At 41.7% G+C, this 15,628-nt stretch overlaps 1 protein-coding gene across 1 annotated transcript; it reads right to left on the reverse strand.

Annotated features, from left to right (window-relative positions):
• Positions 1 to 13,092: 13,092 nt before the first annotated feature.
• On the reverse strand, positions 13,093 to 13,960 carry LOC141702896 (uncharacterized; the record flags this gene model as incomplete). The annotated part of the gene is made up of 2 exons (XM_074506496.1): positions 13,093 to 13,752; positions 13,826 to 13,960. Coding segments are annotated over 2 exons (765 nt in total), but the record flags the coding sequence as incomplete, so codon positions are not given.
• Positions 13,961 to 15,628: the final 1,668 nt, after the last annotated feature.

Below are 15,628 nucleotides of genomic sequence, written 5' to 3' on the forward strand. Positions count from 1 at the left end.
TCTTTGATTTGGATTTAAAAATAACAGTAGTTTTGGTAGCTTTGGTAGGCAACTGTTTGGTCATTATCACAGTTGCCATAGCTACTCGTGAACTCAAAGAAACTGAGGAGGTTGGAATAGTAGTAGGAATGGATGAACTTACCTCACTTACCTGAGGTGTCTGCATTACAGAAAATAGAACATTGGCACATCCCTATGATGGTTGGCTCTGTTCAAATCTGCAATGAGTCTTCTCTCTTGAACCCAACAATCCAATTTGTTGTTTGGGTTCTCAAGCACAATCTCTTGACAAAGATGGTTAGCCAATATCATGAAAAATCTAGCATAATACACATTCTTTCCTCTTTTAGCTAACTCACCTAGTTTAAAGCCTAACTCAATCAAGACAAGGTCACTGAAGTTTATAAAATTTATCTGTAACTAGCATGTATAGCATGTTAAGCATGGAAATGTTCACAGAATATAAATTACTAATTTTTCCAGAGAAAACTTTAGTTACAATATCACACAAGAAACTCCACTCCTTCCTAAGACCCAATCTCCTAATATCACTTAGTTTAGTAGTAGGAAGTACATAATGCATGGAAATAAGCATATTTATAATATCAGTGTCATTGTGTGGTGAAGTCACATTATTATCAGGAATTTTGAAACATGCTTTTATCACATCACTATTGATACAGAATTCATTACCTTTGATGGTTAGAGTGATGGTCTTGTCAGTAGAGTTGTAGATTGCAGTGGTCCACATCTCTTCAACAACTTCACATAAGATTGTGGGTGATTCCAACATGGCGTAATTTAGCTTGCAGTTCTTCACAAAGTCCATCATCTTGTGATAGTCCTCTGATTGCTGAATACCCTTATTGACCAATGCAGTGAAATTGTTCTTCTCATAAATGAACCCAGTTTGAGACATAATCTTTACTACAGGTGCCATTATTAGAGAATGAAAGCTTGAAGAGAAAGAGAATATTTTCTTGAGAGAGAATGAAATAAAAGCAGTTGAATTTGAGAATGATAAAAGAAAATAATTGGAATGAAATAAGCTTTTATACTATCTCAAAAACAATGGATAAAAATAATAAAGAAGAGTAAATTAACCAATAGAAATTGCCCAAAATAGCCGTTTAAAAATAAACTGTAAAAATTCCACCCATTATATGTCGTGTAATGCTTACAAACTGTAAGTATACTCGATGGATAATGTTCAGGGAAATAACGGCTGAGATTTAGACAATTCGACGGATGAGGATAAACTGATATCCGTCGAGTCATAAAGTATTCCAGAAAAGTGATTGACTTTTATTAGCAAGTAGTATATCGACGGATGACTAAACTCGATGGATAAGGGTCATCCGTCGAGATGCAAATTTTGACTTAGCCAAAATCTCATCCAAGACTTAAAAATCAACTAAATTTCTGGCTACATAACAACTTGCAAAATAACTCAGATAAATTTAAGCGTAATTAAGCATACCTAACTCACTCACCAACCTTAAAAAGGTGGATTCATCCAGTGGCTTGGTAAAGATATCTGCAAGTTGCTTCTCACTTGGAACAAAATGTAATTCCACAGTACCTTTCATCACATGTTACCTTATGAAATGGTACTTGATGTCTATGTGCTTTGTCCTTGAATGTTGCACTGGATTTTCAGTGATGGCAATTGCACTTGTGTTATCACAGAAAATAGGAATCCTTTTAACTTGCAAACCATAGTCTAGCAATTGATTTTTCATCCACAAAATATGTGCACAGCAACTGCCAGCAGGAATATATTCAGCTTCAGCTGTAGAAGTAGAAACTGAATTTTGCTTTTTACTGAACCAGGACACAAGCTTGTTTCCTAGAAATTGACAAGTTCCTGTTGTACTCTTTCTATCAATTCTGCAACCTGCATAATCTGCATCTGAATAACCAGTTAGATCAAAACCAGAATCTCTAGGGTACCAAATGCCAAGTTTTGGTGTTCCCTTGAGATATCTGAAAATTCTCTTAATAGCTAGTGAGATTCTCTAGGATCAACCTGAAATCTAACACATAAACATGTAGCAAACATTATATCTGGCCTACTAGCTGTTTAGTACAGAAGTGAGCCAACCATGCCTCTATAACTTGAAATATCCAAAGACTTTTCAGTAGTGTTTAATTCAAGCTTAGTTGCAGTGGCCATGGGAGTTTTTGCAGATGTGCAATCCACTAGATCAAACTTCTTTAAAAGATAAAAAATATATTTATTTTGACTAATGAATATTCCATCACTAACTTGTTTAACTTATAAACCAAGAAAGTAAGTTAGTTCTCCCATCATACTCATTTCATACTTACTTTGCATCAATTTGGCAAACTTTTTACAAAGTTTCTCATTTGTAGAGCCAAAATAATAGCATCTACATAAATTTGAACAAGTATGCTAGAGCCATTATCATTTCTGAAAAATAAAGTTTTATCTACAGTACCTCTTGTGAAGTGATTTTCCAAAAAGAACTTTGATAAAGTGTCATATCAGGCTCTAGGTCCTTGCTTCAGTCCATAAAGTGCTTTCAGAAGATAATAGACATATTCTGGAAAATTTGGATCTTCAAAGCCAGGAGGTTGACTGATATATACTTCTTCCTCCAAATCTCCATTCAGAAAGGCACTTTTGACATCCATTTGATAGACCTTGAAATTGGTATGGGCTGCATAGGCTAAGAAGATTCTGATGGCTTCAAGCTTGCAACAGGAGCAAAAGTTTCATCAAAATCTATTCCTTCTTGCTGACAATAACCCGTAGCAACCAATCTAGCTTTATTCCTGATTACTATGCCATTTTCATCCATCTTGTTTCTGAATACCCACTTGGTGTCTATTGGATTCTTTCATTTAGGCTTGGGTACCAGCTTCCATACTTTATTCCTTTCAAATTGGTTTAGCTCCTCATGCATAGCTAAAATCCAATCAGGATCTAACAAAGCTTCTTCTACCTTCTTTGGTTCTTCCTTTGACAGAAAGCTGCTGTATAGACATTCTTCCTGAGTTGCTCTCCTTGTTTGAACTATAGAAGAAACATCACCAATTATAAGTTTAAAGGGATGATCTTTTGTCCATTTCCTTTGTTGAGGTAGATTAGCTCTAGATGAAGAGACCTCAAGATTGTCCTGATGTGTGACTGAGTTTTGATTGCTAGAAACTCCTCCTGAGTTTGTGGATCTTTGATTTGAGAAAGGGGTACTTTTTATAGGTGATCTACCTTGACTTCTTGCTCCTTTTGATAACCCGACGGATGGTGAATTTTGAGTACCGACGGATGAGGCAGGTTGTCTTCTGACGGATAACACAGATTGCCTCCCGACGGATGAAGCATTATGCAACTCGACATATGTAGAGTTTTTTGCTTCATTGGTAGTGGATTTATCTGCATTATTCTTAGACACTGTTTCTTGATCACTTTCATCATCACTTTCATCACTAGCCATCTCCACATTGTCAAATTTGAGGCTCTCATGGTAATCTCCATCTTTTAGTTCTTCAATCTTTTTATCATCAAACACAACATGTATAGATTCCACAACAATGTTGGTTCTTAGATTGTAGACTCTATATGCTTTACCAATAGCATATCCAACAAAAATTCCTTCATCAGCTTTAGCATCAAACTTCCCATTTTGATCAGTTTGATTTCTCAGAATATAGCATTTACAGCCAAAGACATGAAGAAAGTTTAGAGTTGGCTTCTTGTTCTTGAACAATTGATAAGTAGTCATGCATCTTGCTTGATTAATCAGAGAAATGTTCTGAGTGTAGCATGCAGTATTTACAGCTTCAGCCCAGAAATATGTTGGTAATTTTGATTCTTCAAGCATTGTCCTTGCAGCTTCAATAAGTGATATGTTCTTCCTTTCCACTACTCCATTCTGTTGTGGACTCCTTGCTGCTGAAAACTCATACAGGATCCCATTTTCCTCACAAAATGCTCTCATGACATAGTTCTTGAACTCAGTTCCATTGTCACTCCTGATTCTTCTAACTTTGAAATCAGGATGATTGTTAACTTGCCTTATGTGATTGATGATGATTTCACTAGCCTCATCTTTAGACTTTAGGAAATATGTCCAAGAGAACTTTGAGAAATCATCTACAATTACTAGGCAAAATCTTTTCCCTGAAATTGACAATACATTGACTGGTCCAAACAAATCCATGTGAAGCAGTTGCAGAGGCTCTTCAATTGCTGAGTCAACTTTCTTCCTGAATGATGCTTTGATCTGCTTCCCTTTTTGGCAGGCATCACACAGTCCATCCTTTATAAACTCCACTAGAGGAATGCCTCTTACTAGTTCTTTCTTTACCAGCTCATTCATGGTCTTGAAGTTTAAATGGGATAGCTTCTTGTGCCATAGCCAACTTTCATCTTGACTTGCTTTACTGAGAAGACAAGTTACAGATTCTGCTTTAGTTGAGTTGAAGTCAGCTAGGTACACATTTCCTCTTCTCACACCAGTGAGAACCACTTTGTTGTTTTGATTATTAGTCACAACACAGGCTTCTTTATTGAAGGTTACTGAGTTGCCTTTGTCATAAAGCTGGCTGATACTCAAAAGATTATGTTTGAGACCATCCACTAAGGCAACCTCTTCAATGATGACATTGTCCTTTGAAATCAAGCCATATCCCACAGTATAACCTTTGTTGTCATCTCCAAAAGTAATACTTGGGCCAGCTCTCTCCTTAAACTCTGTGAGCAGGATAGAATCACCAGTCATGTGTCTTGAACAACCACTATCCAGGTACCAAAGATTCTTTCTGTTTCCCTGCACACGTCAAAATCAAATCAAGTTGATTTTGGTACCCAAGTTTCCTTGGGTCCTGCCTTGTTAGCTTTCTTCTTCTGTTTCTTAGGTCTTATCTCATTTGACTTCGGAATTTCAGATTCTTCCTTAGTCAATTGGGTTGTACCTTTGAAACCACTAAATGCAACAGAATTATCATGCATGTTATGGCTAACAGGAAATGACATGATTGGTGTAAACATGTTATTCCAGTAAGGCATGCTAAATGGCATTTGAGGCATACTGTAAGCAGCATAATATGGATTAGGTGCAAATGGCATATTAGCAAACTGTGCATTCATATTCTGTGTAGGCATATCATTAACAGGCATGGCATTTATGTTAGGAAATTGAGACTGAATAGACATGGGAGTAGGCATGGTAGATTTGCAATTAACAGACAAATGATTTACACTCACACTTGACATAGATTTTTCTAGGAGCATATTTATCAGGTGTGTAGTTATTGTGTTTGTTAATCCCTACTTTACCATTCCTATTGTTTTTCTTTTTAGTCTCTGTTTTTACCTCAATTTTCTCAAGTCTGTCACTTAACTGTTTGATAGTCATGTGACCAACATTAGCCTTTTTCCCTTTCTTAGCTTGACTCGACTCTCCTGAAACAAAATTCTTGGAAACAGATCCATACTTATCATTTAGCTTGATTAGTTTGGCTTTGCTAATGGGCTTGCTTACAGCCGACGGATGAGGATTTTCATCATTCGACGGATAACACTTTTTGTTATCCGACAGGTAGTCCTCATCATCCGTCGAGTCTACATCTGTCAGCAAACCATCTACCAAATTAGGTTCTAGTTTCTCTTTATTCCTTTTCCAGGCTTCATCACAAAAAGACTCAATTCCTTGAACTTTGGTGATTTGAGGATGAACATCCCTGGATGTTTTCCATGCTTTAATCACCTCTTGTTCACGCTCGAGCTGCTTCTTTAAAATTTCTTCCTTTTTCAAGGACTCAGTTAATTCCTCCTTGGCAATCTTACACTCAATTTTCAGTTTCTCAAACTCAACAAACAGAGACTCTAGCACATTATTCCTCTCACTTAAAAACAAGTTGTTTTCTTTAATTTTAACATTTTTTTTAGTGAGAGACTTAAGTGTAACACGCAAATGATACAATTCTGTAGACATGTCATTTATGGCATCATTACACTCAGCTTTAGATAAATGTGCAAGGTTTGTAGTGATTACCTGATTGCTTGAGGAACTTGTCTCTGTTTCATCAGACTTGGCCATTAGGGCTTGATTGACATAGGTGACATCTTCATCTTCATCCAAACCCTCTGCTGCCCAGTCATTCTCTTGTGTAATAAAAGCCCTTTCCTTTTGTTTGAGTAGATCAAAGTATTTTTGCTTATAATCCACAGACTCAACCCTTTTCTTACTGGAATCTGACAATCTACACTCATTTGCAAAATGCCCTGCCAAGCCACATTTGAAACATTTGAATTTTGACTTATCCACCATGTTTCTATTTGGCTTGGCTGCTCCAAAGTTCTTCTTGAACTTGAGCTTGGAAAATCTCCTTGAAAGAAATGCTAGGTGCTCATCAATGTCCTCCATGTCATCTTGGTTCAATGAATCTTCATTTTCTACTGCAAGCCCCTTGCCCTTATTCTCACAGACCTTTAAAGTTGATTCAACAGTGATAGGGATAAATAAATTATGTTTGTATAATTAAATACTGCATTAATTGTACAAACTGTGGGCTGCCAGGCCCAATAAAAAGATATATGATACTCAGACCAGAAAGGTTAAGCCTGATGGACCAGATCAGGCCTGATGGAATAAAAAAGGCCCAAAAGCCCTGATTATTAATTAATTTCGTAATTAATTAATAAGGGACAAATCAGATGTTGAAAAGAGTCCCGATAAGGATATAAATCCTTGGAGATTAGCCTCAAGGGGACCTAAAAGGATAAGGAATCAGTTTCCTACTATCTAGGACTCCAAAGTCCATTCTAATTATGAGACTTGCCCACCAAGTCTCCTATACCAAGTCCAATTCAAGGACTCCCAACATCTATATAAGGGGTCTCACCCCCACCAATCAGAACTACATTTTTTGGCTTGATTCTCTAATTCACAGAGATACGTAGGCATCTCGTAAAGGCAGATTGAGTCACGAAACACGAGAGCAGCCATTAAAGGCCTTGAGCTCCCGAATCTTAGTATTAAATACAGCAAGTAATACCTTGGTTTTTTATCCATAACATTTGGCGCCGTCCGTGGGAAAACACGGAACAACAACCATGGCGAGAACACGGAGAACAACCAGCACTCTAGAGGAGGGAACACCATCAGGGACAACCCAGGTGATTTCATCAACCGTGGAGGTTCCTCCCCATTTAACTTATGCATCTACTCAGGGGGAAGCCCAGACAGGGGCAACTCAACCTCAGCCACAAGGGACAACTCCCCCGACTATTCAAGGTACGAATCCTCAAGTTCAACAAGTACATATACCTATGAATTCTCGACCCGTCGGGTATGAATATTCAACTGTTGTTACTACTAACCCCCCTTATGGGATGCCCCTTCACCCTGAGGTTGGAGGAAGCGGATATGCTGGGCGAAGTGAAGCACGAGGGCGGTCGCCCCCCTATATACGAGGTTTGGATCCTATCCCTGAGGATCGGGAATTTTCTGGTCCATACACTGAGAGAGACTCCGAATCTTCGGATGATGAAGTGGCCCCGAGAAGGAGGCGTCCTGGAAAAGAGCCAATGGCCGATGGAAGGCAACGCCCCCAAAGCACCCCAGGGGCGAATCCCCAAGAAGTGCAGGAAAAGATCAGGGCTCATGAGGCTGAAATCCAAAGGCTGAGGCGTGACTTGGAGGCTCACCAAGCCACCAGAACCCACATACCACCTAGGGGGAGAAATCCTCCTCCTATCATAGACCTGGATGGTCCGGTAAGAAGAAGGGCTGCTGTCCCAAGAACTGATCCAAGCAATCTCCTTCCCCTTGGAGATCCTGATGATCCAACTCCACCCTTCACAGAAGAGATAATGAATGCCCATATCTCAAGGAAATTCAAGATGCCCACTATCAAAGCCTATGATGGCACGGGAGACCCCGCTAATCATGTTAGGACATTTCTAATGCACTGCTGCTGCAACCCGTGAATGATGCTATAAAATGTCGGGCCTTTCCTCAAACCCTGTCGGGTATGGCTCAAAGATGGTACAGTCGCCTACCCCCGAATTCTATTGGATCATTCAGAGAATTAAGTCAGGCTTTTATTAAGCAATTCATCAGTGGAAGAGTCCATGAGAAAAGTTCAGCATCTCTTATGAGTCTTGTGCAGGGAGCTAAGGAATCCTTAAGAGATTACCTGAATCGTTTTACAAAGGAGGCTTTAAAAGTCCCAGACCTTGATGATAAGGTAGCCATGATAGCACTGCAACCAGGAACTAGGGATGAGTTTTTTAAGATGTCTTTGGCCAAACGACCCCCTGAGAGCATGTTGCAGCTCCAAGAGAGGGCAGGGAAGTATATCAAGGTTGAAGAAAGTATGAGGAAGACCGTAGTAAGTAATGAGCCCACTGGAGGCAAGAAACGAAAAACTGATTTGGAGTATATCGCTAAGGACAAATATCCTAGAACCGAACAAAACCCTGATTCAACCCCCAAGAAGGGAGGACCTGGGCAAAAGTTCACTGAATACGCTAAGCTGAATGCTCCCAGAAGTCAGATTTTGATGGAGATTGAGAAAGATAGAGATATTCGCTGGCCTAAGCCCTTGAAGGCTGATCCCGCCAAGCTAGATAAGGGCAAGTATTGCAGGTTTCACAAAGATGTTGGCCATGACACCGATGAGTGTAGGCAGTTGAAAGATGAAATTGAGTTTTTGATTCGAAAAGGAAGATTGAACAAGTATACTGGAGATGGAGGGGACATAAATAATAATGGAAGGAAGAACTTTGAAGATCGTAGGAGGGACCAAGATGATCAGGGGCGGAATCCCCAACCTAGAGGACCAGTTATAAACACCATTTATGGAGGGCCGAGACCTCGAGGGCCTGTGATAAACACGATCTTTGGAGGTCCAACTGCTGCTGGATTGTCCAAAAATTCCAGAAAGGCATATACTAGAGAGGTTATGCATATTGTCGGAGAAGCCCCGAAGAGGGCCAGGACAGAAGTAACATTGGCTTTTGATGATTCCGACCTAGAGGGTGTGAAGTTTCCTCATGACGACCCGCTGGTCATAACGCCGATAATAGGAAATAGCCCGGTTAAGAGGGTCCTTGTGGATAATGGTGCTTCTGTGGATATCTTGCTTCATGACACCTTTCTAAGGATGGGGTATAACGACTCCCAGTTGACACCAACCGACATGCCGATATATGGATTTGCTGGAGTAGAATGTCCTGTGGAAGGGATAATTAAATTGCCAACCACCATAGGTACGGAGCCAAGGCAAGCGACTCAGATGCTGGATTTCGTGGTGGTAAAGGCTAGTTCAACTTATAATGCTATCATGGGGAGAACAGGGATACATGCCTTCAAGGCAGTCCCCTCTTCCTACCATTCAGTCATGAAGTTTCCCACCCGAAACGGGATTGGAGAAGAGAGAGGAGATCAAAAAATGGCTAGAAGCTGTTATGTGGCCTCTTTGAGGGCAGATGGAGTCGGGGGGCAGGTTCTTCCTATTGAAGATATGGATGTTCGAGAAAATGATGAGAATAGAGGAAGGCCAACAGAAGAATTGGTTTCGGTTCCTTTAGATCCCAAGAATCCTGAGAGGATGACTTTCATTGGAGCCACATTAGAGGAGCCCCTTAGAGGGAAGTTAGTGAAATTTTTGCAAGAAAATAGTGATGTGTTTGCATGGTCAGCAGCTGATATGCCAGGCATAGACCCGGAGTTAATTACTCACAAGTTAAACGTGGATCCAAGCCGGAAGACAGTGAAATAAAAGAAAAGAAATTTTGCCCCGGAAAGACAAGAGGCTATAAAGCAGGAAGTGGAAAAGCTCTTAGAGGCTGGTTTCATTGAGGAGATTCAATTTCCGGAGTGGTTAGCAAACCCTGTAATGGTGAAGAAGGCTAATGGAAAGTGGAGGATGTGTATAGACTTCACCGATCTGAATGATGCATGCCCCAAAGACTGTTTTCCGCTGCCCAGAATTGATACTTTGATTAATGCTACCGCTGGACATGAGATGCTGAGTTTCATGGATGGGTTTAGCGGATACAACCAGATCAAAATGCATAAGAATGACATTCCAAAGGTATCATTTATCACTGACTTTGGTGTTTATTGTTATCTTGTTATGGCGTTTGGTCTCAAGAATGCAGGAGCCACCTATCAAAGGTTGGTGAATAGAATTTTTAAGGATCTTATTGGTAAGACTATGGAAGTCTATGTTGATGACATGTTAGTCAAGAGTCTAGTAAAGACTGATCATATAGCCCATTTAAGGGAAGCTTTTGAGGTCCTGAGGTACCACAAGATGATGTTGAATCCGACGAAGTGTGCTTTCGGCGTAGGATCTGGAAAGTTCTTGGGATTGATGGTCTCGAAGAGGGGAATTGAGGCAAATCCCGATAAAATAAAGGCGATCCTGGACATGGAACCCCCCAAAACTGTCAAGGATGTTCAGAAGCTCACAGGAAGGGTTGCTGCGTTAGGACGATTCATCTCCAAGTCAGGAGACAAGTGCTTGTCATTTTTCAAGTCACTGAAGAACATCAAAGACTTTGTATGGAATGAGGAAAATCAGAAGGCATTTGAAGAGTTAAAGAAGTATATGGGCCAGGCCCCGTTGTTGGCCAAGCCAGTTCTGAATGAAGTTTTATTTTTGTACTTGGCTGTTTCAGAGAGCGCCTTGAGCGCCGTGTTGGTTAAGGAGGAACTGAAAGTCCAGAAACCCGTATACTATGTCAGCAAAATTTTGCATGGTGCTGAGTTGAATTATTCAGCCATTTAGAAATTCGCTTTAGCCTTGGTAATGGCTTCAAGAAAGCTGCGTCCTTATTTTCAAGCTCACCAAATTGAAGTGCTAACAAATCAGCCACTGAGAAATATCATTCACAGTCCCAAGGCAAGTGGGAGACTGATTAAGTGGGCAATAGAGTTGGGAGAGTTCGATCTCAAGTATAAGCCACGTACGGCCATAAAAGCCCAGGCACTAGCTGACTTTCTGGTGGAATGTACCATACCCAACCAAGAAGTCGGGGGGCAGGAAGATACCATACCTCAAGACAAGGGAGTCGACAATGGGGACAAGGAGAAAGAATATTGGGTTCTCTATTTTGATGGAGCATCAAAAACAAATTCCAGTGGAGCAGGGTTGGTTTTGCAAAGCCCTGATGGATTCTTAATTGAGTATGCCATGAAGCTAGACTTCCCAACAACAAACAATGAGGCAGAGTATGAAGCCCTGATTGCTGGCCTTGGCCTAGCTGGGACACTTAGAGTCAAAAACTTAAAGGTCCGTGGAGACTCGAAGCTGATCATATCCCAGGTAAAGGGAGAATTTGAGGCAAGGGATGATACGATGGCTAAGTATGTTCGCCTAGTAAGGGCTGTGATGACCCAATTTAATGAATGCCAGGTTGAACACATTCCAAGGGAAGAAAATGCTAAAGCAGATGCGCTATCAAAGTTTGCTTCATCTGAGATTGAAGAAAGTTCAGGAAGTGTGTACTTCCGTGTTTTGAAAACACGAAGCATAGATGTTAAGCTTGTGGCTCCCGTAGGCTTGGGGACGTCATGGATTGATCCCATCAAGGCTCACATTCAAACCGGTTGGTTGCCAAGCGATGCAATTGAGGCACGGAAGTTAACTGTTCGAGCACTAAGGTACTCTTTGATAGAGGGGATTCTATATAAAAGATCTTTCGTGGTTCCTTACCTGAGGTGTCTCAGGCCCGATGAGGCACGCTTAGCTCTTGAAGAAGTGCATGGAGGTATTTGTGGGCAACACTTGGGGTGCAGGGCCTTGGCTCATAAGATAACTCGTTTAGGCTTCTATTGGCCAGAAATGATGGCTGATGCCAAAGAATATGTGAAGAAGTGTGATCGCTGTCAGAAGCATGCACCAGTTGTTAGACAACCCCCCGAGATGCTGACCTCTATCAACTCGCCTATTCCCTTTGCCATGTGGGGGATGGATATTCTAGGGCCTTTTCCTATGGCCACGGCACAAAGGAAATTTCTGATTGTAGCCATTGATTATTTCACCAAGTGGATCGAAGCCAAACCCTTGGCCAAAATCACAACTAAGCAGGTTGCACAATTCCTGTGGGAAAACATTATGTGCCGATATGGAATTCCCCGTATCCTCGTCACTGACAATGGAACACAATTCAACAATGAGGAATTCAAGAAGTATTGTGAAGAAAATGAAATTGAGTTACGATTCACCTCTGTGGCTCACCCGCAAGCCAATGGGCAAGCAGAGGTAGCAAATCGGATAATCCTGGATGGACTAAAAAAGAGGATCGAGAAGTCAAGAAATAATTGGGTGGATGAGATACTTCCAATATTATGGGCCTATAGGACCACCTGTAGAGTCACGACAGGAGCAACTCCTTTCATGTTGGCATATGGGGCAGAAGCAGTAGTTCCCGTGGAGATATCGCATTCCTCTCCAAGGATTCAGACTTTCAATGCTGTAGAAAATGAGGAAGGGCAGAGGTTAGCCCTGGATCTAATTGATGAAGTACGAGATGAGGCACATGCAAAGATAGTAGAATATCAGAAAAAGGCTTCATTCTATTACAACCTAAGGGTTAAAGAGAGATTTTTTAAACAAGGAGATCTAGTCTTGAGAAAAATAGAGGCTTCTGGTGTTGGACAGAAAGGAAAGCTTGCCCCAAATTGGGAAGGGCCGTACAGAGTCAAGAGCGTTCAGGGTAGAGGAACCTACAAGCTGGAAACTATGGAAGGTTTTGAAGTCCCGAGGACCTGGCACGCACAAAACCTGAAGGTTTACTATGTGTAAGATTGGAGAAGTATGATTCTCACTTGTCATTGACAAGTAGGTTTAAAAGCACCTTGAAGCTTTGCTTGCATAGGATTTTATATTCCAGTAGAATTTACATTGTCTAGTTATTGTTGATTAGGGTCGAACCCATGCTATGTTAGGTTTTGGAAAACCAGACTTCATATTAAAGAGTTTGAAATTATTTCTATCTAAGGATGTTTAAGGTTCAAATGCATATTAAGATGGTAAAGATAAAACAGAAAAAGGCAAGAAAAGCAACGTATAAAACATAACCCCGAAGGGTAACAAGTTCTGATACAAATAAAGTTCAAAAAGAAGATATACAAAAAGCTAGGCCTTGGAAGGATGAGATTCCTCAGAACCACTATCCGAAGTCTCTTCGGAAGTTTCAGTCGTTTCTTCGGACGTCTCGGTCGTCCCCTCCGAAGTCCCTGTAGAAGTTCCCTCGGCAGAAGATGATGGCTGTTGAGGCGCTGCTTTGGGAGATTCTTCCACCCTGGCCTTCTTAGCAACAGGCTCGAATTCCTCCTCGGGGGAATCTTCCTCCTCTCCATCCTTGATCATACCAGCAAGCTTTTCAGTAACACCTCCAAGCTCTGGAACCCGTACTGGGCAAGGAAAGGGCAACTGCTCAAGGACCTCGGGAAACTCATCCTGGATGGCCTCCACAGCAGCGTCCCAGCCTTCCTTATAGCTAACAGGATGAAGAAGGGCGTCATGCTCCACCATCAAGTCTTTGAATTCTTGAGTGTCCATCCAGCCATCAAAGGCTTTTTCCTTCTGCGCCTTCAAGATGACATTCTCAGCCCGGGCCGTCTCCAGGTCAGAAGTGGAAGAGGCCAATTGAGCTTCAAGGGCCTCAATTTTTTGATTGGCCTCCTCCAACTTCTTGTTGGCATCTTCCAGGCCAACCTTCCAAGCCTTGGCTTGGTGAATAGCCCCTTGAAAATGGGCGTTAGCCTGCAGGAGAAAACAGCAAAGGTTTAGAAAAGAAAGAAAAGAGAATTGTAAAAAGCATAAGTAAAGTACATACCGTCGCCAGAGCTTGGGCTCCAAACAGCTCATTCCCCTCCAAGTCCTGTTGGAGGACAAAATCTTGATAATCCACCGGGGAAATGGAATGCTTAGACCATTCCTTGGACAGGGCCGTGCTGCCCACAATTGAGTCCTTGCCCCGGATCCCCCAAACAGGTTGAAAGTAGGCACCTGGCCTCTGCTTGGTGCGCAGAACTTGGCTGGGGCCTTCCTCATCTGGCTCCGTCGCCTGAAGAAGGAACTCCGGGAAGCGGTCACCCAGTCGAGGGTCCTTAAAGATCTTCCCGGCCCTCTTCATCCTGGTTGTCTCCAGGTCCTTCGGCTTGGTAGCCTCCTCAATCTTCTCAGCCACTGCGAGAAACAAAGTCAGTTGAAAATCAATGAAATAAAAGTGCAGGAAATAAAGGAGATAAGAAAGGGAACTTACTTTTCTTATTAACGGGCGAAAGGCCGCGTTCTACCAGGACGGTCTCCCGGATAAGGTCCCAACAATGGGAAGTGCCGTTGTCTTGCGTAAGGAGGTTGAAACCTCTAGCTTCCTCCTCAGACAAAGTTATGTCATTCGGGCTCCCGTCTACGGCCAGCCCAAAGGATGATCGAAACAGGGAGCCCCAATCTCCACCTTCCCAAATAACAAACAAAAAATCTTTCTTCCACCCCAAGTTGTTGTCAGGGATGGACTTCCCATTTACGATATGGGGGATAGTGGGGCGCTGGTTGATAGAAACCCAACCCGGACTTTTATCTGGGTTGTTTTTAAATTGAAAAATCTTCCTGAAGACAGCAACAGATGTGGGGACGTTGTGCTTGGCGCATTGCGACAGATAACACAGAATCAACCTCCAGGAATTAGGGGGAAGTTGGCAAGGGCTGATGCCCACATCAGCCAGTAGCAAAGTAATGAATGGATGAAAAGGGAGTCTAATACCTGCCCTCAGAGTATCCCTATAGACGCATAGCGCGTCCTTCTTCCACTGACAGGCCCTGTCGGCCGGACCCGCAAGAACCAGCTTAAAAGGCTCCTTGATTTTGAAGCAGCTGCTCAACTTTTCCAGCTCCTTGGGATCCCGTAAAGCACTGATATGATCGTGCGCGTCCAGATGCGCATCAGACGGATACTCGTCCCCTCGAGTGTTGATCATGTCGATTAAGGAAGTATACCTCGATCGAATAGGAAAATCATTGGACTTTCTAGCCACGTTCATCTTGGCCAAACGAGTCATTCTTTTGTCAGCCATCTGAAAAAAAGTATGAGGCACGTAAATAGGCTATCTTAAAATGGCACACAATGGAAAAATAATGAAAAGCAAAGGGAGGAATCTTACCTGAAGAAGCACTCCTGAAAAAAGGCTTTGAGCTCCGACTTGCTGTTATTCCTCTGAGAATCTTAGCAGGAAGATGAAGAAGAAAACTAAGAAATGAGAAAGTGAGGAGTAATAGCCTTTCCTCATTCCTTTATATAAGAGGAAAAGGAAGTTGAAGGGACGAAAAGCCCATTAAGGACAAAAGCCCATAAGAAAATTCCAGAAAATTAGGGAAAATTCCAGAAAATAAGGAAAAATCCCAGAAAATTCCAGAAAATTAGGGAAAAATTCCAGAAAATTAGGGAAAATCCCAGAAAATTAGGGAAAAATTCCAGAAAATAAGGGAAAAATCCCGGAAATAAGGGAAAAATTCTTGGAAATTAAGATAATTCCTGAATAAAAGGAAAAATTCGTTGTAAATGTGTAGGTCGCTCCACACTTTACGGAAAAACGAGACCCTGTAAGGGAACCAATAGACTTAACTTCTGCGAAACCTA

The sequence above is a fragment of the Apium graveolens genome, unplaced genomic scaffold (assembly GCF_009905375.1).
Source record: "Apium graveolens cultivar Ventura unplaced genomic scaffold, ASM990537v1 ctg5857, whole genome shotgun sequence".
NCBI classification, from domain to species: Eukaryota; Viridiplantae; Streptophyta; class Magnoliopsida; order Apiales; family Apiaceae; genus Apium; species Apium graveolens.